The sequence below is a fragment of the Heterodontus francisci genome, chromosome 9 (genome assembly GCF_036365525.1).
Source record: "Heterodontus francisci isolate sHetFra1 chromosome 9, sHetFra1.hap1, whole genome shotgun sequence".
In the NCBI taxonomy this organism is placed as follows: Eukaryota; Metazoa; Chordata; class Chondrichthyes; order Heterodontiformes; family Heterodontidae; genus Heterodontus; species Heterodontus francisci.
Genome location: NC_090379.1, coordinates 111828155 through 111853201, shown reverse-complemented (window position 1 = coordinate 111853201; position 25047 = coordinate 111828155). Strand labels below are relative to the sequence as shown.

General features: G+C 44.3%; 1 protein-coding gene across 4 annotated transcripts in view; it reads right to left on the bottom strand.

The window, feature by feature from the left end:
• The window catches only part of LOC137373979 (cytosolic phospholipase A2 zeta-like), a 181554-nt gene extending 157414 nt beyond the window's left edge, over positions 1-24140 (bottom strand). For all 4 annotated transcript variants that reach the window (XR_010975748.1, XM_068039687.1, XM_068039688.1 and 1 more), the window contains exons 1-2: positions 24079-24140; positions 4610-4827 (exon numbers count right to left, since the gene is read on the bottom strand). Coding sequence is in view for 3 of the 4 variants with exons in the window: in XM_068039687.1 (XP_067895788.1) it covers positions 4610-4708 (99 nt within the window). In the remaining variant the exon portion in view is untranslated. The remainder of the gene's footprint in view (positions 1-4609; positions 4828-24078) is intronic.
• Between the last annotated feature and the right edge of the window lie 907 nt (positions 24141-25047).

Below are 25047 nucleotides of genomic sequence, written 5' to 3'. Positions count from 1 at the left end.
AGAGAGAGAGAGCGAGAGCTGGCGAGAGAGAGAGAGAGCGAGAGCTGGCGAGAGAGAGAGAGAGCGCACGAGCTGGGGAGAGCAAGAGAGAGAGAGAGAGAGAGAGCTGGGGAGAGAGAGAGAGAGAGAGCAGGGGGGGGAGAGAGAGAGAGAGCAGGGGGGGAGAGAGAGAGAGAGAAAGAGCTGGGGAGAGAGAGAGCGAGAGAGAGAGAGAGAGAGAGAGAGAGAGAGAGCTGGGGAGAGAGAGAGAGAAAGAGAGAGAGCTGGGGGGAGAGAGAGAGAGAGAGAGAGAGCGAGCTGGGGGGAGAGAGAGAGAGAGAGAGAGAGAGCGAGCTGGGGAGAGAGAGAGAGAGAGAGAGCGAGCGAGCTGGGGAGAGAGAGAGAGAGAGAGAGAGAGCGAGCGAGCTGGGGAGAGAGAGAGAGAGAGAGAGAGAGCGAGCTGGGGAGAGAGAGAGAGAGAGAGAGAGAGAGAGAGCGCGAGCTGGGGAGAGGGAGAGAGAGAGAGAGAGAGAGAGAGAGAGCGCGAGCTGGGGAGAGAGAGAGAGAGAGAGAGAGCGAGCTGGGGAGAGAGAGAGAGAGAGAGAGAGAGAGAGAGAGAGAGAGAGAGCGCGAGCTGGGGAGAGAGAGAGAGAGAGAGAGCGCGAGCTGGGGAGAGAGAGAGAGACAGACAGCCTGGGAGAGAGAGCGAGAGATGGGCGGCACAGTGGCGCAGTGGTTAGCACCGCAGCCTCACAGCTCCAGCGACCCGGGTTCAATTCTGGGTACTGCCTGTGTGGATTTTGCAAGTTCTCCCTGTGTGCATGGGTTTTCTCCGGGTGCTCCGGTTTCCTCCCACAGCCAAAAGACTTGCAGGTTGGTAGGTAAATTGGCCATTATAAATTGCCCCTAGTATAGGTAGGTGGTAGGAGAATATAGGGACAGGTGGGGATGTGGTAGGAATATGGGATTAGTGTAGGATTAGTATAAATGGGTCGTTGATGGTCGGCACAGACTCGGTGGGCCGAAGGGCCTGTTTCAGTGCTGTATCTCTTAAAAAAAAGAGCGAGCTAGGGAGAGAGAGAGGGAGAGAGAGAGAGAGAGAGAGGGAGGGAGAGAGAGGGAGAGAGAGCTGGGGAGAGAGAGAGAGAGAGAGAGAGCTGGTGAGAGAGGGAGAGAGAGCTGGGGAGAGAGAGAGAGAGAGAGAGTGAGAGCTGGTGAGAGAGGGAGGGAGAGAGAGCTGGTGAGAGAGGGAGAGAGAGAGAGATAGGGAGAGAGAGAGATGGAGTGAGAGAAAGGGAGAGAGATGGAGCGAGGGAAAGATGGAGCAAGAAAAAGAGAGAGATGGAGCGAGGGAGAGAGAGAGAGAGACCCTCCCCCCACATTTGGGTCTGCACGTCACAGTCCAGATGCTTCTTAACCCGCTGCAAAAAAACACCAGTTTAAAACTACAGATTGGGGGTGGGGGGCTTGTCACGACAGTCACCCAGTGATTCAAGCATGATGGTTAGCAGCGTATTTCTTCTTGCTAAAAAGAACAGGCAGTTCCCTTAAACTTCCTGGGTCTTGGATTTTGCTGGGATGAGCGGACATTTCGTCTCTACCTCACAGGCCTTGCAATGTAGGATACAGTGTTGCAAATTAGGTGGCCGTCTTAAGCTGCTAGCAAAGTCATCTTTTATCTGTTCCTTTTTAAATTTCCTTAAAAATATAAATTCAGATCACCAATCGGTGGATGAAAGAAAATTATCATTCAACAAAGCACGTTGGCGGGACACTACTGACACTTGATCCACTTGGTGCACCTCATTCCCAAGAACCAGGTCTTGCATCCTTCTTTGGTGGACTGGAAACATACTGCTGTAGAAAATGCTCCTGAACACACTCTTGGAACTGTTGCCCGCCCTGCCCTTTGCACTACTGTTATCCCAGTCTATATTCGGATAATTTCAACGATCACTATGGGCGGGCAGTCTGCTCTGCCAGGTTACTGTGCAACTGTGAAGGTGAAACTTATTCGCCACCCCCACCATCATCATAAAGTCCGATATTCATAGCCACAAAATAGAAACTTTGCGGCAAGGCAATTGGAGATAAGCAAGGGAAAACCAAGGGGATAAAGAGAAAAGTTTAATGTGGGACACAAAAAACAGGAGCTACATAGGCTCAGATTGAATGAGGAAGAGAAATATGAGATAATGTTTCAGGAAAGAAACATCAGGCGTGGCACATTGGGGCAGGCAGAGCTCCTTTTTAAGACTGCTAAAACAAAGCGAGCTGTATAAAAACAGGAATGATAATGGGAGAATCTGGGAGAAAAATCAGGAGAGCCAAGCTCTGAAACTGTTGCAGTCCAGAAGTCATTTTTCTGCTACACTATTGTGGTTCAGTTAGTAGCTCTCTCCCCTCTGAGTTGGAAGGTTGTGGGTCCCGCTCCAGAGACTCGAGCATGCAATCCTGGTTGGCACTTCAGTGCAGTACTGAGGGAGCGCTGCACTGTCAGAGGTGTCATTTTTCAAATGAGACATTCAGCTGAGGTTCAGTCTGTCCTCTGAGGTGGACAAGGCACTATTTGAAGAAGAGCAGGGGAGTTTTCCCACTATTCAGGCCAACATTTATCCCTCAACCAATATCACGAACAGTTTAATTGGTCATTTATTTACTTGCTGTCGATGGTTCCTTGCTGTGTCCTTGCAAAATGCCTGCAAATTTCCTGATATTACAACAGTTTAATATTTCCTTGGCTATGAGGCGCATTGGGATGTCTTGAAGTCATGGAAGTCTCTATAAAAATGCAAGTTAGTGCTTTCTTTTACCCCAGTCTTCACCATGACTTTTCTGAACTAAGGTGTCCTTATGGATTGCACAGCACTTCCTGCATTTTAAAAATCGATTTTAAGCTGGTAAATCCATCAGCCATTTCTTTATAAAAGGAGCTCACATAGGGGAATGACCAAATTATGACGTCCAAGCCTTGGTGATCTAGGTCACAGAATCCAGGCACAATGAACTCTATTTGTACATATATTTATTTACTGGTTTGTCCTGTTCTAATTTCATGGGCCAGTTGTCTAATCGGTGATACATATCATAAATCACTCAACTGCTGTTACAATTAGCAAATTAACTGGAGCATGGATTCAATTTTATATGTGGTCATCTCCCAAATCTAAACTGGGTGGTCCACAAAAAAACTGACACTCCTGAGCTAAATGCAGCTGAACTCTTGACCTCTACCTGTTGTTCTCCCATCTCCACTTTGTTTTTGTCCATTATATTAGGGGGCTTCTCGTTGGGGTTGCCTCACCATCCACATTGCAAAACAGGGAGAACCTTACACTGATTGGGAGGCAAAAGATGAAACATTTTGTACTTTTTTTCACCCTATGCTGGGACTCAAAAACAACTAACCTTTTGTTGACACCGATAACAGTGTCTGAGGTAACGGTCTCGAACTGGCACACACTCAACCAGGAAAATGCGAGCGATAATTTAATCTCAAGCAACCATGTGGACCATGTGCCAGCCTCACCCTGCAAAGCCTGCTGCTCCCAACACTACTCCTCTGGAGTGGGACTGTTCGTTAACAAGTATTAGACAGAGGATTGTTGGGACGTAGAATGCCCCAGCAACAACATTAACGAAAGCATAATTCATAACAGCTTTTAAAAAGGGAAGTGGATAAATATTTGGGAAAAACAAAATAGTAATGGGCACAAGTAGAGGGGAGGGGAATGGAACTAACTGGATAGCCATCAAAGGCACAATGGGCCAACTGACTTCCTTCTATCTTGTAAAATTCTATTATTTGTGCTAAATAAACAAACAAAACTCATTTCAGCTGACAGTTGGCAATCATACATTTTTAAAATCATACATCTGATATTTTTCTGAAGGCAAAATGCAAGGCAATAAAATACTTAGTATGAGAAAAAGATACAGTCACTGCACTGCCAGATAAAATTTACTGCTGCAATTGATTGAAACATTGTTTAAAAAAGGGGAAAGGCAACCTTATTTCTGCTGCCCAACCAATGCTCATTTTGATGAAGGGGCTACACCTCACAATGTTAAACCTATTTTTCTCTTTCAGCTACTGGGTGCCTGCTTTGTCTGTCTGTTAGTTCTCCTGCATTTTAAACAATGTGAACATCAGTTGCATTGCAGGCGATTGAAGAAGCCAGCAAAACCTGACTAGGGTATATACAACACTTCCCATTTCTCCACGAAGTCAAACTTATCCCAAAAAGAAATCTTGTACTTTTCAAAGTTGCTGCATGGTATGTGCATTTAAGATGATTGTCAGAGTGGTACAATCAGATGCTTATCTAATTAAGTGAAAACATGACCTTGATATTGTTAACAATGTGGTCTTCTGGTCATTTGGACTCTGTGGTCTTTTACATGACGTCACAAACTGAAAACCACTCAAGTGAGATGAATTTGATTGTGAATCAAAAGACTGATTTCTTTACATTAAATATATGAATGAACAGTAATTATCAGTGAGACGCAATCAATTTCCTGTTGCTCTTTGTATCAATCACATAACATTGTTTACATTTGTTGCCAAGCCCAAGCCCTTGCCAATTAACAGTGCATATAATCTCAGTAGTTAAAAAAGTTACAGTACCTGAAAAGACAATGGGGTAGCTTTTCTTGGCACATCTTCTGATTTATACAAAATACTGACCACACATGGGAGGATTCGCGACGACACTCTCACAAACATTGTGGAATTTAGATGGGCTGCTCTGGCTTGCTCCACTTAACCTGAATCTTTATCGCAGTCCATTTGGCCCTCCTCGCAACCGACCGAACTCAGCACAAGCATTCACGCCCACTTTTTATCTGCAAGTGGAGGAGCTAAACTGCTGAATGAATGCATCACGAATGAAAGTTCTTGAAAAACCTATACAGTAACAAAGTCTATCAATGAAAATTAAATTGCTGCCTATTAACCATTCATTCTATGGCTAAATGAAAATGATTATTTGAAAATGTTTGCATTCCTGTTGCAACATACATCTTGTGGTAGAGAGAGCTCCCACTTACACAGAAACAATTGCAGGGGTGCTTTTTTGAAACACGCAGATGTTCTAACACAATATCCAAAAGGAATTTTGCCTACTTTACACCCAATTTTCTCCTCTCATCCCCTCAAGATACTGAATCTTTTTTGGATACTGTTCCACGTATGCTGCCCTGTCTTTCACCTGGACAGTAAATTGCAGCAGACTATTTACATATTAAAGACAAGCCTGTTCTTGCCCTCATTTGACAACCACCCAGCACAAGTTTATTCAATGTTATGGAGGCACATTTTTTCTGAAAAGGATCAGGGAAACAGAATACATTCTCAGGAAACATCCTTTTGTGAAGATGGTGCTGGGCAACGGGAAACTTTGTGCCAACTTAGGGCGGCACAGTGGCGCAGTGGTTAGCACCGCAGCCTCACAGCTCCAGGGACCCGGGTTCGATTCCGGGTACTGCCTGTGTGGAGTTTGCAAGTTCTCCCTGTGTCTGCGTGGGTTTTCTCCGGGTGCTCCGGTTTCCTCCCACAAGCCAAAAGACTTGCAGGTTGATGGGTTAATTGGCCATGATAAAGTGTCACTAGTATAGGTAGGTGGTAGGGCAATATAGAGACAGGTGGGGATGTTTGGTAGGAATATGGGATTAGTGTAGGATTAGTATAAATGGGTGGTTGATGTTTGGCACAGACTTGTGGGCCGAAGGGCCTGTTTCAGTGCTGTATCTCTAATCTAAAAATCTAAATCTAATCACTCTCATAACAGGTGAAGCACGGTATGAATGTAGTGAGAAATTGCCCATTTCACCCTAAGGATATACCCTAACTTCCATTTCCACACAGCAATCACATTCAGATTTCCCAATGAAACACCCTCGCCAAATGAGGTTGCCAATTCAGTGCCACTTGCACTAGGAATTAGCTTCAGACTGTGCAAGCTGTTTGTGAAATACTTGTCAACATGCTTATCACAACAATAGATGGGATAACAGTGTCTCTAGAATACCAGACCACTCAAGAAAACACTCTTGCAGTACATGTCCTCCATTGGCACCTAAAGTTGTTCTTAGCAGCAAGTGGATCTGAATTATATCTATCTGTGAAAGATACACAAACACAAGGGGAATATTCATTTTAACCAACCCAGTTCCACCATAGTTTAGTACTGGTAATCCATTCAAAGCAACTCATCTTCGATTGCAGGAGATTTGTGGAAAGGGAAGTTGACCATTACAAGGGTTTCATATACTTCCTTAAAGGAGTCTGAGCCAGCTCCACTCACATGGAAAGTCCAGTTGAATGAAATCCTAGCAATGACCATGAACAACAAGCTAAAGCAGCTCAGGGGCCTTGACAGAAATCTTTGCATCCTCATTGGCTGCAGGTGAGGTCCCAGAGGACTGGAGAATAGCTAATGTTGTTCCTTTGTTTAAGAAAGGTGGCAAGGATAATCCAGGAAATTATAGGCCGGTGAGCCTTACATCAGTGGTAGGGAAACTATTAGAGAGGATTATTCGGGACAGGATTTACTCCCATTTGGAAACAAACGAACTTATTAGCGAGAGACAGCATGGTTTTTGTGAAGGGGAGGTCGTGTCTCACTAATTTGATTGAGTTTTTTGAGGAAGTGACAAAGAGGATTGATAAAGGTAGGGCAGTGGATGTTATCTATATGGACTTTAGTAACGCCTTTGACAAGGTCCAGCATGGCAGGACTGGTACAAAAGGTGAAGTCACACAGGATCAGAGGTGAACTGGCAAGATGGATACAGAACTGGCTCGGTCATAGAAGACAGAGGGTATCAGTGGATGGGTGTTTTTCTGAATGGAGGGATGTGACTAGTGGTGTTCCGCAGGGATCAGTGCTGGGACCTTTGCTCTTTGTAGTATATATAAATGATTTGGAGGAAAATGTAGCTGGTCTGATTAGTAAGTTTGCGGACGACACAAAGGTTGGTGGAGTTGCAGGCAGTGATGAGGATTGTCAGAGGATACAGCAGGATATAGATCGGTTGTAGACTTGGGCGGAGAAATGGCAGATGGAGTTTAATCCGGACAAACGTGAGGTAATGCATTTTGGAAGGTCTAATGCAGGTGGGAAGTATACAGTAAATGGCAGAACCCTTAGGAGTATTGACAGGCAGAGAGATCTTGGCGTACAGGTCCACAGGTCACTGAAAGTGGCAACGCAGGTGGATAAGGTAGTCAAGAAGACAGATGGCATGCATGCCTTCATCGGTCGGGGCAGAGGGTATAAAAATTGGCAAGTCATGCTGCAGCTGTACAGAACCTTAGTTAGGCCACACTTAGAATATTGTGTGCAATTCTGGTCGCCACACTACCAGAAGGACATGGAGGCTTTGGAGAGGGTACAGAGGAGGTTTACCAGAATGTTGCCTGGTCTGGGGGCGGTAGCTATGAGGAGAGGTTGGAAAAACTCGGATTGTTTTCACTGGAACGACAGAGGTGGAGGGGCAACATGATAGAGATTTACAAAGTTATGAGCGGCATGGACAGAGTGGATAGTCAGAAGCTTTTTCCCAGGGTGGAAGAGTCAGTTACTAGGGGACATAGGTTTAAGGTGCGAGGGGCAAAGTTTAGAGGGGATGTGCGAGGCAAGTTTTTTTTACACAGAGGGTGGTGAGTGCCTGAAACTTGCTGCCAGGGGAGGTGGTGGAAGCAGATACGATAGTGACGTTTAGAGACATCTTGACAAATACATGAATAGGAAAGGAATAGAGGGATATGGGCCCCGGAAGTGCTGAAGGTGTCAGGCATCAAGATCGGCGCAGGCTTGGAGGGCCGAATGGCCTGTTCCTGTGCTGTACTGTTCTTTGTTGTTCTCAGAGAAAAGGTCATACTGACTGTGGACAATTGTAAGACACTTTGATTTACTCAAAATGCACGTACAGCAGAGCTATATTACTGAAACTCTCTTCTCAATTCAGAACTGTGCAGACATTTCAAAGTCAAAAGGGGATAAGCTGATCATCAAGTTGATACTCTGCTAGTCTCAACCCATAAGATTTGATTAATCAGGACAGATGCCAATGGAATCTCCAAAACAGAAGGGAGAACCGATATGTTAGGTGGAGTGACTCAATGTCGAGAGGATCTATACCAAAAGGATCTTATGTGGCCATTTTAGCAGAGAAACAACAGCAGTGAAGGGGACCTGGAAACCCACAGTTGTTCTTACGAAAGTGCCTCTGTGTTTGGTTAAATATATTTTTCGAGGATTCATTTTTGAAAGATTGAAGAAATGTTACATTTTGGGGTTTTCAAAGGGGGTCATGTAAAGGCCACGTGACTTTGAAAAAGTCACTTGAAATGTTTTTGAAAAGGGGCACAGAGATCTTGAGGAAAACAAGCTTTTCCGGAAAACCACCCGACTTCTAGGTCAATAAACAACAGAGAACTTTCGACACCTGGAGAAGTTGGTTATAAAGAAGTGACAGGTCAAAACTGATGGCGGTCAAATGGTTGACCTCATGTTGTTGGTTTTGCTTTTAAATTGTTTTGAGTTAAGGTTGAACTGTATAAAAAGGGAGAGAGCTTCCAAAGAGTGAAGAGACTTCCCAAGGAAGGAGAGAAGACCACACCCTGCTCAGCTTTCCAGCACCTCTCTAAAAGAACCTGAGAAGTCCACTGTGTCAACTCATCTCGTCTCCTGTCTTCAAAAAAAAGCCTGCTAAATTAATTCTCAACGCTGCCTGAAAAGAACTGTTCTAAAAGATCCCAGTGAGCCATCTACATGTACTCTGAGGCCAGACTGTATGCCAGTTTTGGAACACAACATAACTGATCGGCTATTTCTTCAAGAATGAGCAAGTATTCAGTCTGTGTTTTTTTGTCTGTAATAGAGCTCTGAAAACAAAAATCCCTTTATTTTTCCAGTTAACCAGTGTGTATGTGAAGGGCTAAGGTAAAAAGAGAACTTTTATATTTCAATCTGTGCTTATGCTTTGCTTCATTACTGGTTAAGACTTGTTTTATAATAAACTGATAATTTTGTTGCTTATTAAAGAAACCTGGTTGGTGTGTTTTATTCTGGGATAAAAACTGAGTATATGATTGACTGTATCGGTAAGTGGGAAAAATTTAAATGTATGTCGTGACCCGTAGAGAAGTGGAACTAGACTGAACAGTGCACTCCTCCCTCCTCGGTCGTAACATAACCAAATGTGAATATCCAGTTTGGACTATCTTTCGAACTTAAATATTAATTTGATTTGAAGACATGTAAGGTGCATAGATCTGTGAAGTTACCGATTAGGATGTTGTGTGTACTTTACCTTAAAAAGCATCTTGTTCTACTCTAAAGTCTCTTGAATATGCCAATAAGAGCTGTGGGTTATTTAATCTTACTTGTTCACTGGTATCAATTAAAACAAGAATTCTATCACTGGACTTGCTAGTTTTATTATCCTATATAAACTTAAAATTTACTACAAATTACACTACGAGGCCACGTTGATCAAAGCTTCCTCCCATCAATGACAGCAGCGTCATGAATCATCCTGAGTGCTCTGCCTCACTGGAGTGTTTGGCTTTTCTTACACTGAGTTTTTCTGCATGTCTTGCTCAATTATCAACCCTGCCCACTCACTTTCTCGGCCTCATACAGTGTTATTTAGTATCAAGTTGTTCCTCCTATTTCATATTTTATCTGGAATTCTATGCTCTGGGTTTGCAGATAAGAAGAACTTACCCACCATGACAATTAATTCTTAGAACCACAAGGCATAGTTGTTACAAAATTATTAAGTTACAGGGAACAGGCCTTGAATTGATGACACACAAGACATTCCTATTTTCTGTGCAAACTGTTGTGCAAACCCTAACCCTAACGTGTTGGCAGTTTCAAACTGCTGTGCTGGTAGTTTTTAGTTGTAAACAAACTCAGCAGCCTTTTGCCATCCAAATTTACCTACTAAATTAATCCCTGAACCAGTGAAAATGGCACGGCAGATCAGCTAGCCAAGATGCTAGTAGGTGACGGCCAGCTGTAATGTTGCCAGGCCAAATAAATAAAGTTCAAAGTGAAACAGCCCCTTTAGATCTTGCAAGGGTACAGGGCGAGAATCCTTGGATTAAATCAATCCAGGTAGCCATCAAAGGTGATGGCTCACGGCCCAAAGATGCCTCTAACAGAAAAAGTAATTTTACAATACAGGAAATCAGGATGAATAGGTATCTCTGCAGACATTTTGTAATTTGGTGGTCACTAGAAGTTTTCAGATTGATTACATTGGTCCGTTTCAGAGGACTCAGAAGAGTAACTAATAGGTCTTGATTATTATGAACTGTTTTTCCAAATGGGGTTTAGTAGCAGACATCAGAATTTGAAAATTGATTTGCAAGAAAAAAGGATAAATTATGTTTATGAATAAAGGAGTGCGGATGGGATGACGATCATGCAGGCTGCTTTGTCCTGGATGGTGTTGAGCTTCCTGAGTGTTGTTGCAGCTGCACTCATTCAGGCATGTGAATTAAGCTGAGCTCTGAAACTTCCTCCCTAAACCTCTCTACCTCTTTCTTCCTTTAAGACAGTCCTTAAAACCTACCTCTGTGGCCAAGCTTTTGGCCATTTGCTCTAATATCACCTTATGTGGCTCTGTCAAAGTTTGCTTTATATTGCTCCTGTGAAGCTTTGGGACATTTTATTTCATTAAAGGTGCTATATAAATACAAGTTGTTGTTGCAAGCTCCAGGTGTTCTTTTGTCTTTTACCATAATGTCTCTAAGAAGCCTGTGTAGATTTTTGGAGCCAACAAGTTGTGGGAAGCTCCACTGATAACCCTTTTTTGTGCAAGAACATTAAAGATTTTGTTCAGCTGTTGAAGGATAACTTTTTCTTCATTATATACATCTAAATTAGTCATTTGGAAACCTGAAGAAAAAGATGACAGAATTTACTAGGTTTTTGCAAACAAGTGCTATTTTCATAATTTTATCTGTGCTGTACTATGTTAAGTTTAATTTTTTAAAAATTCATTCATGGGATGTGAATGTCAGTGGCATGACCAGCCATTTACTGACCATCCCTAATTGCCCTTGAGAAGGTGGTGGTGAGCCGCCCTCTTGGGTCGTTGCAGTCCATCTAGTGTGGGTACACCCACAGTGCTGTTAGGGAGTTCCAGGATTTTAATCCAGTGACAGTAAAGGAGCAGCGATATTGTTCCAAGTGAGAATGGTGAGTAACGTGGAAGGGAACTTGCAGGTGATGAGTGTTCTTCTGGGTTGTACAGGGTTGGAAAGTTCTAACGAAGGAGCCTTCATGAGTTGTTGCAGTGCACCTTGTATATGGTACATACTGCTGCCACTGTGTGCCAGTATTAGGAGTGAATGTGGATGGGGTGACGATCATGCAGGCTGCTTTGTCCTGGATGGTGTTGAGCTTCCTGAGTGTTGTTGCAGCTGCACTCATTCAGGCATGTGAAAAGAATTTAATCACACTCCTGACTTGTGCCTTACATGTAGACAGTGGAAAATATTTGGGAGTCAGGAGTTGGGTTACTCGCCACAGAATTCCCAGCCTCTAACCTGCCCTTGTAACCACAGTTTTTATATTACTGATCCAGTTATGTTTCTGCTAAATTAAACTGAAGTCTTTGACTCCTGAAATTCTGAATACTGTAGGAAATGGGACCCCTTTAAGAAATAATATTTCTCAGATTAATATAGAATTCTTATATAGTAGGCATAATAGAAACAGGCCCACAGAAGAGCTGTTTTCCTATCTCTCTCAAAAGGGACAGAGAAGCAGTCCCAAACACCAGGGTCATCACTGGTACAAACAAGAAACGGGGAGAAGAGCAGGATATTCCCTGCTCATATAGAAGCCACTAGACACCATAGATATTCCGAAGCTGATACAAAGGAGTCTTCGAGCACCTTGTGTACACTCTTATCTGTACAAGTGTCCAATAAAAGCTAACATTTGGCCTCCAGCATGAAGTGAACTGAAAAATGACCTTGAGCTGAAGTGATGGACAAGGGCGACGTGACAACCTCAACACCTTGAGTACCTGCACTGTATTCGTTGGTTGACAAATTAATAGTCACATGGACAAAAGCGGGTTAATTAAGGAAAGCCAGCATGGATTTCTTAAGGGAAAGTCATGTTTAACTAACTTGGAGTTTTTTTGAGGAGATAACAGAGAGGGCTGATGAGGGCAATGCTATTGATGTGGTGTGCATGGACTTTCAAAAGGCGTTTGATACAGTGCCACACAACAGACTTGTGAGCCATCTTGTAGCTCATGGAATGAAAGGGACTGGGCAGCACAGTGGCGCAGTGGTTAGCACCGCAGCCTCACAGCTCCAGGGACCCGGGTTCGATTCCGGGTACTGCCTGTGTGGAGTTTGCAAGTTCTCCCTGTGTCTGCGTGGGTTTTCTCCGGGTGCTCCGGTTTCCTCCCACAAGCCAAAAGACTTGCAGGTTGATAGGTAAATTGGCCATTATAAATTGTCACTAGTATAGGTAGGTGGTAGGGAAATATAAGGACAGGTGGGGATGTTTGGTAGGAATATGGGATTAGTGTAGGATTAGTATAAATGGGTGGTTGATGTTCGGCACAGACTCGGTGGGCCGAAGGGCCTGTTTCAGTGCTGTATCTCTAATCTAATCTAAAGTAACGTGGATACGAAATTGGCTTAGTGACAGGAAACAAAGAGTAGTGCTTAATGGATGTTTTTTGGGCCGGAGGAACGCTTGCAGTGGAGTTCCCAGGGATCAGTGTTGGGACCCTTGCTTTTCCTGATATATATTAATGACCTAGACCTTGGTTTACAGGGCACAATTTCAAAGTTTGCAGATGTTACAAAACTTGGAAGCATTGTAAACTGTGAGGAGGACAGTGTAAAACTTCAAAAGAACAGACAAGTTGGTGGAATGGGCAGACAGGTGGCAGATGAAGTTCAATGCAGAGAAATGTGTAGTGATTCATTTTGGTAGGAAGAACAGCAGAGAAGGTTTAGGGGATATTTAACAGAGGTGCTTAACGTTGAGGAGTTTTGATAAATGGGGAGAAACTGCTTCCACTCCCAGGACAATCAGTAACCAGAAGGCACAGATAAAAGGTAAGTGGCAAAATAACCAGATAGAGTCATAGAGTTATGCAGCACAGAAACAGGCCCTTCGGCCCATCGTGTCTGTGCCGGCCATCAAGCACCTATCTATTCTAATCCCATTTTCCAGCACTTGGCCCGCAGTCTTGTATGCTATGACATTTCAAGTAAATGACCATCTCCACACGAGACAATCTAACCATCTCCACTTGACATTCAACAGTACCATCATTGAATTTCCCAGCATCGACATCCTGGGGGTTGTGATTGACCAGAAACCTAACTGGACCAGCCATGTAAATACTGTGGCTACAAGAGGAGGTCAGAGGCTGAGAATTCTGTGGCAAATAACTCACCTCCTGACTCCCCAAAGGTTGTCCACCATCCACAAGGCACAAGTCAGGAGTGTGATGGAATGGTTCTCACTTGCCTGGATTAGTGCAGCTCGACAACAAAGCAAGCCACTTGATCGGCACCCCATCCATTTGCCACCTTAAACATTCATTCCCTCAACTACTGGTGCAGTGGCAGCAGCATGTACCATCTACAAGATGAACTGCAGCAACTCACCAAGGCTCCTTCATCAATACCTTCCAAACCCGCGACCGCTACCTAGGACAAGGGCAGCCGACACATGGAAACACCACTACCTGCAAATTCCCTTCCAAGCCACAAACCATCCTGACATGGAACTATACTGCCGTTCCTTCACTGTCGCTGGGTCAAAAACCTGGAACTCCCCAACAGCACTGTGGGTGTACCTACACCAGATGGACTGCAGCGGTTCAAGAAAGCAGCTTACCACCACCTTAAGTGCAACTAGGGATTGGCAACAAAGGTTGGCATTGCCAGTGACATCTACATTCCCAGAACGAATACAAATAATCAAGGAGCTTGGACAAGGGAGGAAAGCGAGTTGTTGGGAGGGGAAGACATATAAAAGGTAAGTTTTTGTTGGTGGAGGGAGGGGGAGAGAGAGTAGAAGAGGTGTCAGTTTTGAAAAAGGGAGCCATAACTGGTCAGCTGTGGCTCAGTTGGTCGCAGTCAGATGGCTGTGGGTTCAAGTCCCACTTCAGAGCCTTATACATAGAAATCTAGGCAGACACTTCAGTGAGGTACTGAGGGAGTGCTGCAGTGTCAGAGGTGCCATTTTTGGGTTAAAACAAGGCCCTGTTTTCCATCTCAGGTGGATGTAAAAGATTTCATGAAACTCTCATGCTCAGCTGCACAGGGGGGTACAGGGAAGACGGGAAGAGCCATAGTGATAGGTCAGTCAATAGTCAGGGGAACAGACAGGCGTTTCAGTGGCCGCAGACGTGAATCCACGATGATGTGTTGCCTCTCTGGTGCCAGGGTCAAGGATGTCACTGAGCGGCTTGCAGAGCATCCAGCAGTCGTGGTCCACATTGGAACCAACGACATAGGTAAAGAGAGAGATGTGGTCTTGCAGTCAGATTTTAGGGAGCTAGGGAAGAAATTACTCCCAATGTCATGCGCAAGTGAGTATAGAAATAGAAGGAAAAGACAGATGAATGCATGCCTGGAAAGATGGTGCAGAATGGAGGGCTTTACATTCCTGGGACATTGGGACCAGCGCGGGGTGGGGGGAGTGGGGGATGGGTGGAGATGGGACCTGTACAGGTTACACCTGAACAGAGCTGGGACTGAGTTCCTTGCGGGACATTTTGCTAGCGCTGTTATAGAGTCATAGGGTTATCCAGCACAGAAACAGGCCCTTCGGCCCATCGTGTGCGCGTGCTGACCAAACAGTACCCAACTATTCTAATCCCATATTCCTGCACTTGGCCCGTAGCCTTGTATGCTATGGCATTTCAAGTTCTCATCTAAATATTTCTTAAATGTTCTGAGGGTTCCTGCCTCCATCACCTCTTCAGGCAGTGCATTCGAGATTCCAACCACCCTCTGGGTGAAAAAACGTTTCCTCAATTCCCCTCTAAACCGCCTGCCCCTTACCCTATATCTATGCCCCCTGGTTCTTGACCCCTCTGCTAAGGGAAAAAGTTTCTTCCTATCTAACCTATCAATGCCCCTCATAATTTTGTATACCTCAATCATGTCCCCCCTCAGCCTTCTCTGCTCCAAGCAAAACAACCCCAGCCTTTTCAGTCTCTCTTCATAGCTGAAATGCTCCAGCTCAGGCAACATCCTGGTGAATCTCCTCTGCACCCTCTCCAGTGCAATCACATCCTTCCTATAGTGTGGTGCCCAGAACTGTTGGAGAGGGTTTAAACTAGTTTGGCAGGAGGATGGGGACCTGAGGGTAGACTCAGTTGGGACAAAATCAGAAATGAAAATGGAAGGCAGAAAATTAATGGATGAGTCTGGGAGACAAAGGAAACAAAGGTTAGAAAATTAAAAAAATGAATTTGGCAGTGCTCAAGGGTATATATTTCAATGCAAGGAGTAGAGCAAATAAAGCTGATGAGCTGAAGGCACAGATAGACAAGTGGCAGTATGATATCACAGCTATTACAGAAACATGGCTTAAAGAGGGACAGGAATGGCAGCCCAATGTTCCTATTTACAGGGTTTTCAGACGTGATAGGGAGGGAATAAGAAAGGAGGGGGAATAGCAATTTTGGTCAAAGGAACTATTGCAGCTGTGAGAGGGGATGATATGTTGGAAGGTTCGTCAAATGAGGCCATTTGGATTGAGCTAAGGAACAAAAAATAGGCAATCACGCTGCTGGGAGTGTACCCCCAAGTCAGAGGCAGATAGAAGAGCAGATATGTAGGCAAATCTCTGAGAAATGCAAAAACAATAGGGCAGTAATAGTAGGGCATTTTACCTACCACAATATTAACTGGGATAATTTGTGTGTGAAAGGAATTGAAGGCAGAATTCTTGAAGTGCATTCAGGAGAACTTTTTGCCCAGTATGTAGCAAGTCTAACAAGAGAAGTTCTGGAAATGAAGATGGGCAGGTGGAATGGGTGGCAGTGGGAGAGCATTTTGGTGGTAGTGATCATAATTCAGTCAGTTGTGACAATTATGGAAAAGGACAGAGATAGAAAAGAAGTTGGAGTTCTCAATTGGGGCAAGGCCAATTTTACTAAACTGAGGAGTGATTTAGTGAAATGAAAACAAGAAATGCTGGAAATACTCAGCAGGTCTGGCAGCATATGTGGAGAGAGAAGTAGAGTTAATGTTTCTGGTCAGTGACCCTTCTTCGGAACTGGCAAATATTAGAAATGTCAAAGGTTATAAGCAAGTAAAGCGGGGGTGGGGCAAGAGATAACAAAGGAGAAGGTGTAGGTTGGACAAGGCCACAGAATAGCTGACCAGGTGGTCATGGAGCAAAGGCAAACAATATGTTAATGGTGTGTTGAAAGACAAAGCATTAGTACAGATAGGGTGTTAACAGACTGAAAATTGAACAGCAGCAAGTACAAACATGAAAAAAAAATTGGGTAAGCAAACTGAACAAACTAAGATGAAATAAAATAAACATACAAAAAAAAATGTAAAAAAGAAAAAAATAACTAAAAATGAAAGTAAAATGGGGGGCCTGTCATGCTCTGAAATTATTGAACTCAATGTTCAGTCCAGCACGCTGTAGTGTGCCTAATCGGTAAATGAGATGCTGTTCCTCGAGGTTGCATTGACGTGTACTGGAACACTGCAGCAAGCCCAGGATAGAGATGTGAGCATGAGCGCAGGGGGGAGTGTTGAAATGGCAAGCAACCGGAAGCTCAGGGTCCAAACACAGACTGGGTGACCGCTTTGCGGAACACCTCCGCTCAGTCCGCAACCGTGCCGGACTGAACATTGAGTTCAATAATTTCAGAGCATGACCGGGACCATTTTACTTTCATTTTTAGTTATTTTTTCTTTTTTACATTTTTTTTTGTATGTTTATTTTGTTTCATCTTAGTTTGTTCAGTTTGCTTACCCACTGTTTTTTTTCATGTTTGTACTTGCTGCTGTTCAATTTTCAATCCGTTAACACCCTATCTGTACTAATGCTTTGTCTTTCAACACACCATTAACATATTGTTTCCCTTTGCTCCATGACCACCTGGTCAGCTATTCTGTGGCCTTGTCCAATCTACACCTTCTCCTTTGTTACCTCTTGCCCCACCCCCACTTTACTTGCTTATAACCTTTGACATTTCTAATATTTGCCAGTTCCGAAGAAGGGTCACTGACCCGAAACGTTAACTCTGCTTCTCTTTCCACAGATGCTGCCAGACCTGCTGAGTATTTCCAGCATTTCTTGTTTTTATTTCAGATTTCCAGCATCCGCAGTATTTTGCTTTTATTTTAGTGTTTAATTCACTGCCACTTCTCTTCCAGGAATGCCTACCTTAAAGAAGTTCTGCTCTTCTCTCCGACAGGATTTTCGTTTGTCTCTTATACCTTGTTCACCTTCATTGCTTTCTATTTCCCTCCTGGTCTTTGATAAAGTGTCTACCAAAACTCGTTTTCACAGCCACATCTCCTTCGTCAGTGACTGTCTCCAGCTCGGACTTATTCCACGTGGATTCCAACTGCAGTTTCATCCTTCATGTTTTGAATCCACCCAGGACTACAGGCATCTCCGAGAAATACAAAGTTCTTCGGACTGCTATTCTCGCTGCATCCTGAGATCCACACTCAGTGCTATGCATCGCCACATGTACACACTGAACCTCTCTCTCCAGCAGCACCGCCTCACCTTATCTCAAAGCTGCTCTATTCCGCAGTTTCATTTCATTCTTCATTTCATCCGACGCATTAACAAAAAACTTTTTTTCTTCCTTTCAGATGTCAAGGAACACAAGCTCCAGCAGCTGATGGGGACGAATGCTCCTCCAGATCCTCCTTCCCCTTCACTTCCCTCTGACCCCACCCCTTCTGATCTGACCCGTTGCCGTGTATTCACTATACCCTCTGACCTCCCCCTCTCTGATGCTGAACGTTCTGTACTCAGCAAAGGTCTCAGTTTCATCCCCTTACGTCCTCACCTCAATGAATTTCGCGCTTGGCACGACGTTGAACTCTTCCGTCACTTCCGCCTCCGGGCTCACTCCTTTGACCAGGAGTCCTCCTCCCCCCGACCAGCGGACCCATTCACTCGCCTACAGCATTCTCCCTCTAACTGGACCCCTCCCCCTGGCCTCTTACCTGCTCTTGATCTCTTCATTGAAAACTGTCGGCGAGACATTGGTCATCTCAATTTCTCTGCCCCCCTCACTCACTCTAACCTGTGCCCCTCTGAACTTGAGGCGCTCCGTTCTCTCAGGTCTAACCTCGACAGGGTCATCAAACCTGCAGACAAGCGTGGTGCTGTTGTTGTATGGAGTACCGACCTCTACCTTGCAGAGGCTCAGCGCCAACTCAGACACTTCTTCCTACCTCCCTCTGGACCATGACCCCACCACCAAACATCAAGCTACTGTCCACAGGACTTTCACTGACCTCATATCCTCTGGAGATCTTCCCTCTACAGCTTCCAACCTCAGTCCCACAACCCCAGACAGCCCGCTTCTACCTCCTTCCCAAAATCCACAAACAGGACTGTCCCGGCAGACCCATTGTTTCAGCCTGCCCCACTGAACTTATTTCTTCCTATCTAGACTCTATCTTTTCTCCCTGGCACAGTATCTTCCCACCTACATCCGTGACTCTTCTGACACCCTACGTCATTTTGACAATTTCCAGTTTCCTGGCCCCAACCGCCTCCTCTTCACTATGGACGTCCAATCTCTCTACAAATCCATCCCCCACCAGGACGGTTTGAGGGCTCTCCGCTTCTTCCTTGAACAGAGGCCCAACCAGTTCCCATCCACCACCACCCTCCTCCACCTGGCTGAACTTGTTCTCACATTGAACAACTCTTCCTTCAACTCCACTCACTTCCTTCAAGTAAAAGATGCTGCTATAGGTACCCGCATGGGTCCTAGCTATGTCTGTCTTTTTGTGGGATATGTCGAGCATTCTTTGTTCCAGTCCTACTCAGGCCCTCTCCCTCAACTCTTTTTCCGGTACATTGATGACTGTATCTGTGCCGTTTCCTGCTCCCGCACCGAACTGGAAAACTTTATCAACTTTGCTTCCAATTTCCACCCTTCTCTCACCTTTACGTGGTCCATCTCTGACACTTCCCTTCCCTTCCTCGACTTCTCTGTCTCTATCTCTGGGGATAGGTTGTCTACTAATATCCATTATAAGCCCACCGACTCCCACAGGTACCTCGACTACACTTCTTCACACCCTGCCTCCTGCAGGGACTCCATTCCATTCTTCTAGTTTCTCCGTCTCCGATGCATCTGCTCTTATGATGCCACCTTTCATGACAGCACTTCTGATATGTCTTCCTTTTTCCTCAACCAAGGATTCCCCCCTGACTGTTGTTGACAGAGCCCTCAACCGTGTCCGGCCCATTTCCCACACCTCTACCCTCACTCCTTCCCCTCCCTCCCAGAACCCTGACAGGGTTCCGCTTGTCCTCACTTTCCACCCCATCAGCCTCCATATCCAAAGGATCATCCTCCGCCATTTCCGCCACCTCCAGCGTGATGCCACTACCAAACGCATCTTCCCCCCACCTTCCAGTCAGCAATCCGAAAGGATCGTTCCCTCCGCAACACCCTGGTCCACTCCTCCATTACCCCCACCACCTCGTCCCCTTCCCATGCAATCGCAGGAGGTGTAATACCTGCCCCTTTACCTCCTCTCTCCTCACTATCCCAGGCCCCAAAGACTCCTTTCAGGTGAAGCAGCGATTTACTTGTACTTCTTTCAATGTAGTATACTGTATTCGCTGCTCACAACGTGGTCTCCTTTACACTGGGGAGACCAAACGCAGACTGGGTGACTGCTTTGCGGAACATCTCCGCTCAGTCTGCAAGCAGGACACTGAACTTCCGGTTGCTTGCCATTTCAACACTCCCCCCTGCGCTCATGCTCACATCTCTATCCTGGGATTGCTGCAGTGTTCCAGTGAACATCAACGCAAACTCGAGGAACAGCATCTCATTTACTGATTAGGCACACTACAGCCTACCAGACTGAACATTGAGTTCAATAATTTCAGAGCATGACAGGCCTTTCATTTTGTTATTTTTTTCTTTTTTACATTTTTTTTGTATGTTTATTTTATTTCATCTTAGTTTGTTCAGTTTGCTTACCCACTTTTTTTTCATGTTTGTACTTGCTGCTGTTCAATTTTCAGTCCGTTAACACCCTATCTGTACTAATACTTTGTCTTTCAACACACCATTAACATATTGTTTGCCTTTGCTCCATGACCACCTGGTCAGCTATTCGGTGGCCTTGTCCAACCGACACCTTCTCCTTTGTTATCTCTTGCCCCACCCCCGCTTTACTTGCTTATAACCTTTGACATTTCTAATATTTGCCAGTTCTGAAGGGTCACTGACCCGAAACGTTAACTCTGCTTCTCTCTCCACATATGCTGCCAGACCTGCTGAGTATTTCCAGCATTTCTTGTTTTTATTTCAGATTTCCAGCATCCGCAGTATTTTGCTTTTATTTTAGTGATTTAGTGAAAGTGGACTGGAAACAGCTACTTGAAGGTAAATCAGTGTCAGAACAGTGGGAGGCATTCAAAGGGGAGATTCAAGAGGTTCAGAGTAAACATGCTCCCACAAAGAAAAAGGGTGGGACGGCCAATTCTAGAGCCCCATGGATGTCAAGGAGCCTACAGGGTAAGATAAGGCAGAAAAGGGAAGCTTATGTCCGACACTGAGAACTCAATACTACAGAAAGCCGAAAGGAGTATAGAAAGTGGAAGGTTAAATCAAAAAGGAAATTGGGAAAGCAAAGAGAGGGCATGAAAGAATATTGGCGAGATGAATCCAAAGATGTCTTGTCAATACATTAAGAGTAAGAGTAAGGAGAGAGTAGGGCCCATAAAAGACCAAAAAGGTAACCTACGTGTAGGGGCAGAAAATGTTGGTATGGTTCTTAATGAATACTTTGCGTCTCTTCACAAAAGAGGGGGACGATGCAGATATTGTAGTTAAGGAGGAGGAGTGTGAAGTATTGGATGTGGTAAACATAAGGAGAGAGGAAGTATTAATGGGACTAGCAGCCTTGAAAGGTAACAAATCACCAGGGCCAGATGAAATGTACCCTCGGCTGTTAAAAGACAGGAAATAGAAGAAGGTTTGACCATCATTTTTCAGTCCTCACTGGATACAGGTGTGGTGCCAGAGGATTGGAGAACTGCTAACGTTGTACCTCTGTTTAAAAAGGGAGCGAAGGATAACCGAATAATTACAGGCCAGTCTAACCTCAGTAGTGGGCAAATTATTGGAATCTATTCTGAGAGACAGGATAAACTGTAAGTTAGAAAGGCACAGGTTAATTAAGGATAGTCAGCATGGATTTGTTAAGGGAAGATCTTGTTTGACCAACTTGATCGAATTTTTTGAAGTAACAAGGAAGACAGATGAGGGTAGGTAGTGCAGTTGATGTGGTCTACATGGATTTTAGCAAGGCTTTTGACAAAGTCCCACATAACAGATTGGTAAAAATAAATAAAATCCCACAGGATCCAGGGAAATGCAACAATTTGGATACAAAATTGGCTCAGTGGCAGGAAACGAAGGGTAATTGTTGACGGCTGTTTTAGCGACTGGAGGGCTGTTTCCAGTGGCATTCCACAGGGCTCATTACTGGGTCCCCTGCTTTTTGTGGTATATATTAACGATTTGGACATAAATGTAGGGGACATGATCAAGAAGTTTGCAGATGACACAAAGATTGGCCATAGGGTAGATAGCAAGGAGGATAGCTGTAGGCTGCAGGAAGATATTGATAGCCTGGTCAGATGAGCAGAAAAGCAGCAAATGGAATTCAACCCAGAGAAAAGTTAGGTGATGCATTTGGGGAGGTCAAACAAGGCAAAGGAATACACGATAAATGGGACAATACAGAGAAGTATAGAGGAAGTGAGGGACCTTGGAGTGAATGTACAAGATCCCTGAAGGTAGCAGCACAGGTTGATAAGGTGGTGGAGAAGGCATATGGAATCCTTTCCTTTATTAGCTGTGGTATAGAATATAAGAGCAGGGAGGTTATTCCGGAACTGTATAACTCATTGGTTAGGCCACAACTTGAGTACCATAGTGCAGTTCTGGTCACCTCATACAGAAAGGATGCAATTGCACTGGAGAGGGTGCAGAGGAGATTTACGAGGATGTTGCCAGGACTGGAAAAATGCAGAGCTATGAGGAAAGATTGGATAGGCTGGGGTTGTTCTCCTTGGAATAGAGACGGCGGAGGGGAGATTTGATTGAAATGTACAAAATTGTGAAAGGCCTGGATAGAGTAGGTGAAGGGTCTATTCACCTTAGCAGAGAAGTCAGTGACAAGGGGGCATAGATTTAAAGTGATTGGTAGAAAAATTAGAGGGGGGATGAGGATAAACATTTTCACCCAGAGGGTGGTGGGGTCTGGAACTCACTGCCTGAATGGGTCGTTGAGGCAGAGACCCTCAACTCATTCAAAAGAAGTCTGGCTATGCACCTCAAGTGCCACAATCTGCATGGCTACGGATCAAATGCTGGTAGGTGGGATTAGAATAGGTGGATTATTTTTCGGCTGGCAGACACGACAGGCCAAGTGACCTCTTTCTGTGCCTTAAACTTTCTATGATTCCAAGAGAGAGTTCTCCCCTGTGTCTTGGCCAACATTTATCCCTTAATCAACATCAACAAACAGATTATCTGGTTGCTGTGCACATATTGGCTGCTGCTTTTCCTACATTATAACAGTGATTCCACTTAAAAGTACTTCATTGGCTATAATGCACTTTGGGACATCCTGAGGTCATGAAAGGCGCCATATAAATGCAAGCCTTTCTTATAACAATTCTGCCCAACAACGTGGCCAGGAACCGTAGTTGAGTGGCAAGAGTTTCAAGGGTCAGGAAACACAGAAAAGATCAACCTGGAGAGAAGGGGAGGAAGAGTTTTGACAGTAACTATGAAGTGTTAACATCTAAGGATGAAAGAAGGGTTGAGGCTGTTGTCAGTGGCAGAGGCAGGTGATAGTTGAGGTTGCTATGTGATATGTTTTAATGTTTGAGATGAAAATGTCATGAGGTTCTGACACTTGATGAGGGTGGAGGAGATGAGGGCAGGGCAATAGTTAAGGAAGGAATTTGTCAAGATTAGTTGAGGCCTCTTTCACTACCAGGATCATCTTGGGGAGACAGTGGCGTAGTGGCAATGTCACTGTACTAGTAATCCAGAGGCTCATGGTGGAATTAATTTAATTGATTAGTATGAAACTATTGATTGTCAACTACCCTCTGAAATGGCCTAGCAAGCCACTCAGTTCAAGGGCAATTAGGGAAGGGCAACAAATGCTGGCCTTGCCAACGACGCCCATGTCCCATGAAAAAGAATTTTTTAAAAAATCTTGGTAGTTAAGAGGAGTATTGACTGTGGAGAACAGACATGGCCCATCCAAATACAACAGGGCACAAAGTGTGCAAGAGGAAAAATATGTAGACTGTAAAGGCTCAGTTTCAAACAACAGAAGTTTTCAGGGTAGCAGAGTGTGGAACAGGAGAAAAAGGCAGGCAGAGAGAGAGAGTAAAAGAGTCAGCCAGACAGATACAGGAAGAGATTATACAGAGACACCCAGATACCGGGAGAGAGATACACACAGAGAGATACACAGACAAAAGGGAAGAGTCAGATAAACTGACTGGAAGCTAGAGATGAGATAGGGCATCACCTAACAATGAACATTTTCCTTGTACTTTATCCTTCAATTCAAAAGACGAGCTTCCCCAGATTTTGGAGCAGCATTCAAATGCTACGTCTCGCATTATCTAAGTACAATTAGCATGTGCTCCATGACTTGCTTTTGCTAAAGTTGCTACTTTATGTACAAAATTGTGAAAGGCCTGGATAGAGTAGGTGAAGGGTCTATTCACCTTAGCAGAGCAGACTCCTCATGCAGTCTGCTCACTACACTCCAGATAGTATTACTGCTAGCCAATGATGCCTTTTGCCTACCTCAATCTGTTTCCTAACATGTTGCAGGCACTACTCAAATCTGATCTCATCCTCCTTCTTTTTTCTGATATTAAAAACCTGTTGAAATTGAATAGAAAGATTTTTAAAGTCAGATTGGCAACAACTGGTGACCTCATGGCAATCGGTGCAATGACTGAGGCGAGGCCTAAGAATGTTAACACTGTAGAAATGAAGCAATGACAATGAAATTACTTTTTACAACAGGTAATTCTGACCTGGAAGAATTTGGGGCGGGCTGGGGGGGGAAAGAGAGGGGGTGCAGTAAATTGAGAAAAGAGGATTCTGGTACAATCTGTGCTGAGGTGAGAAAGATCCAGCATTTATCAAACTGCTAAATAAAACACAGCAGAAAAATCTTCAGCAGAAGAATTTTTTTTTTTAAAAAGGTACTACTTCAATTAATAACATAAAAAGGAATAGTTTCACGGGGTACAAGTACATTGAACAACACAAACCTGCAGTTAAAATGGAGAAACAGGAAGCTGTGAAGGAGGTGGGGGTGGGTGGTTGAGGGGATAGTCACCTGACCAGTAAAGGAGGGAAGCTTCTTAAAGGAAAAAAGTATTTACCTGCAAGGTGACCAATTACTACCCAAATTAAAATTAGAAGAGGCACTAAAATTGGGCTGTGTATGCATAACTAAAAGTTTGTGCACAGGCATAAATATGAGATGGTCTAACACAAGTACAGACGCGAAATGGTTGTGCTCACACTTCTCTTTTAAAACAATGTCAAGTTGAAAAGTACATTTTCCCGTCCAGTTTTCAATCATAAAAATCACAAGCAGCCACGTCTCAAAACTTGACTGTCCAGGTCAAAATCAAGACAGATGATCACTAATTTCAGGTGAACAGCAAAAAGAAAATTAACTAAATAAAAATGCCCACCTTGTAAGGTTATCGTCACTTTTTTTAATGATGCATTTTCCACATGCTGGTTGACAGGGAA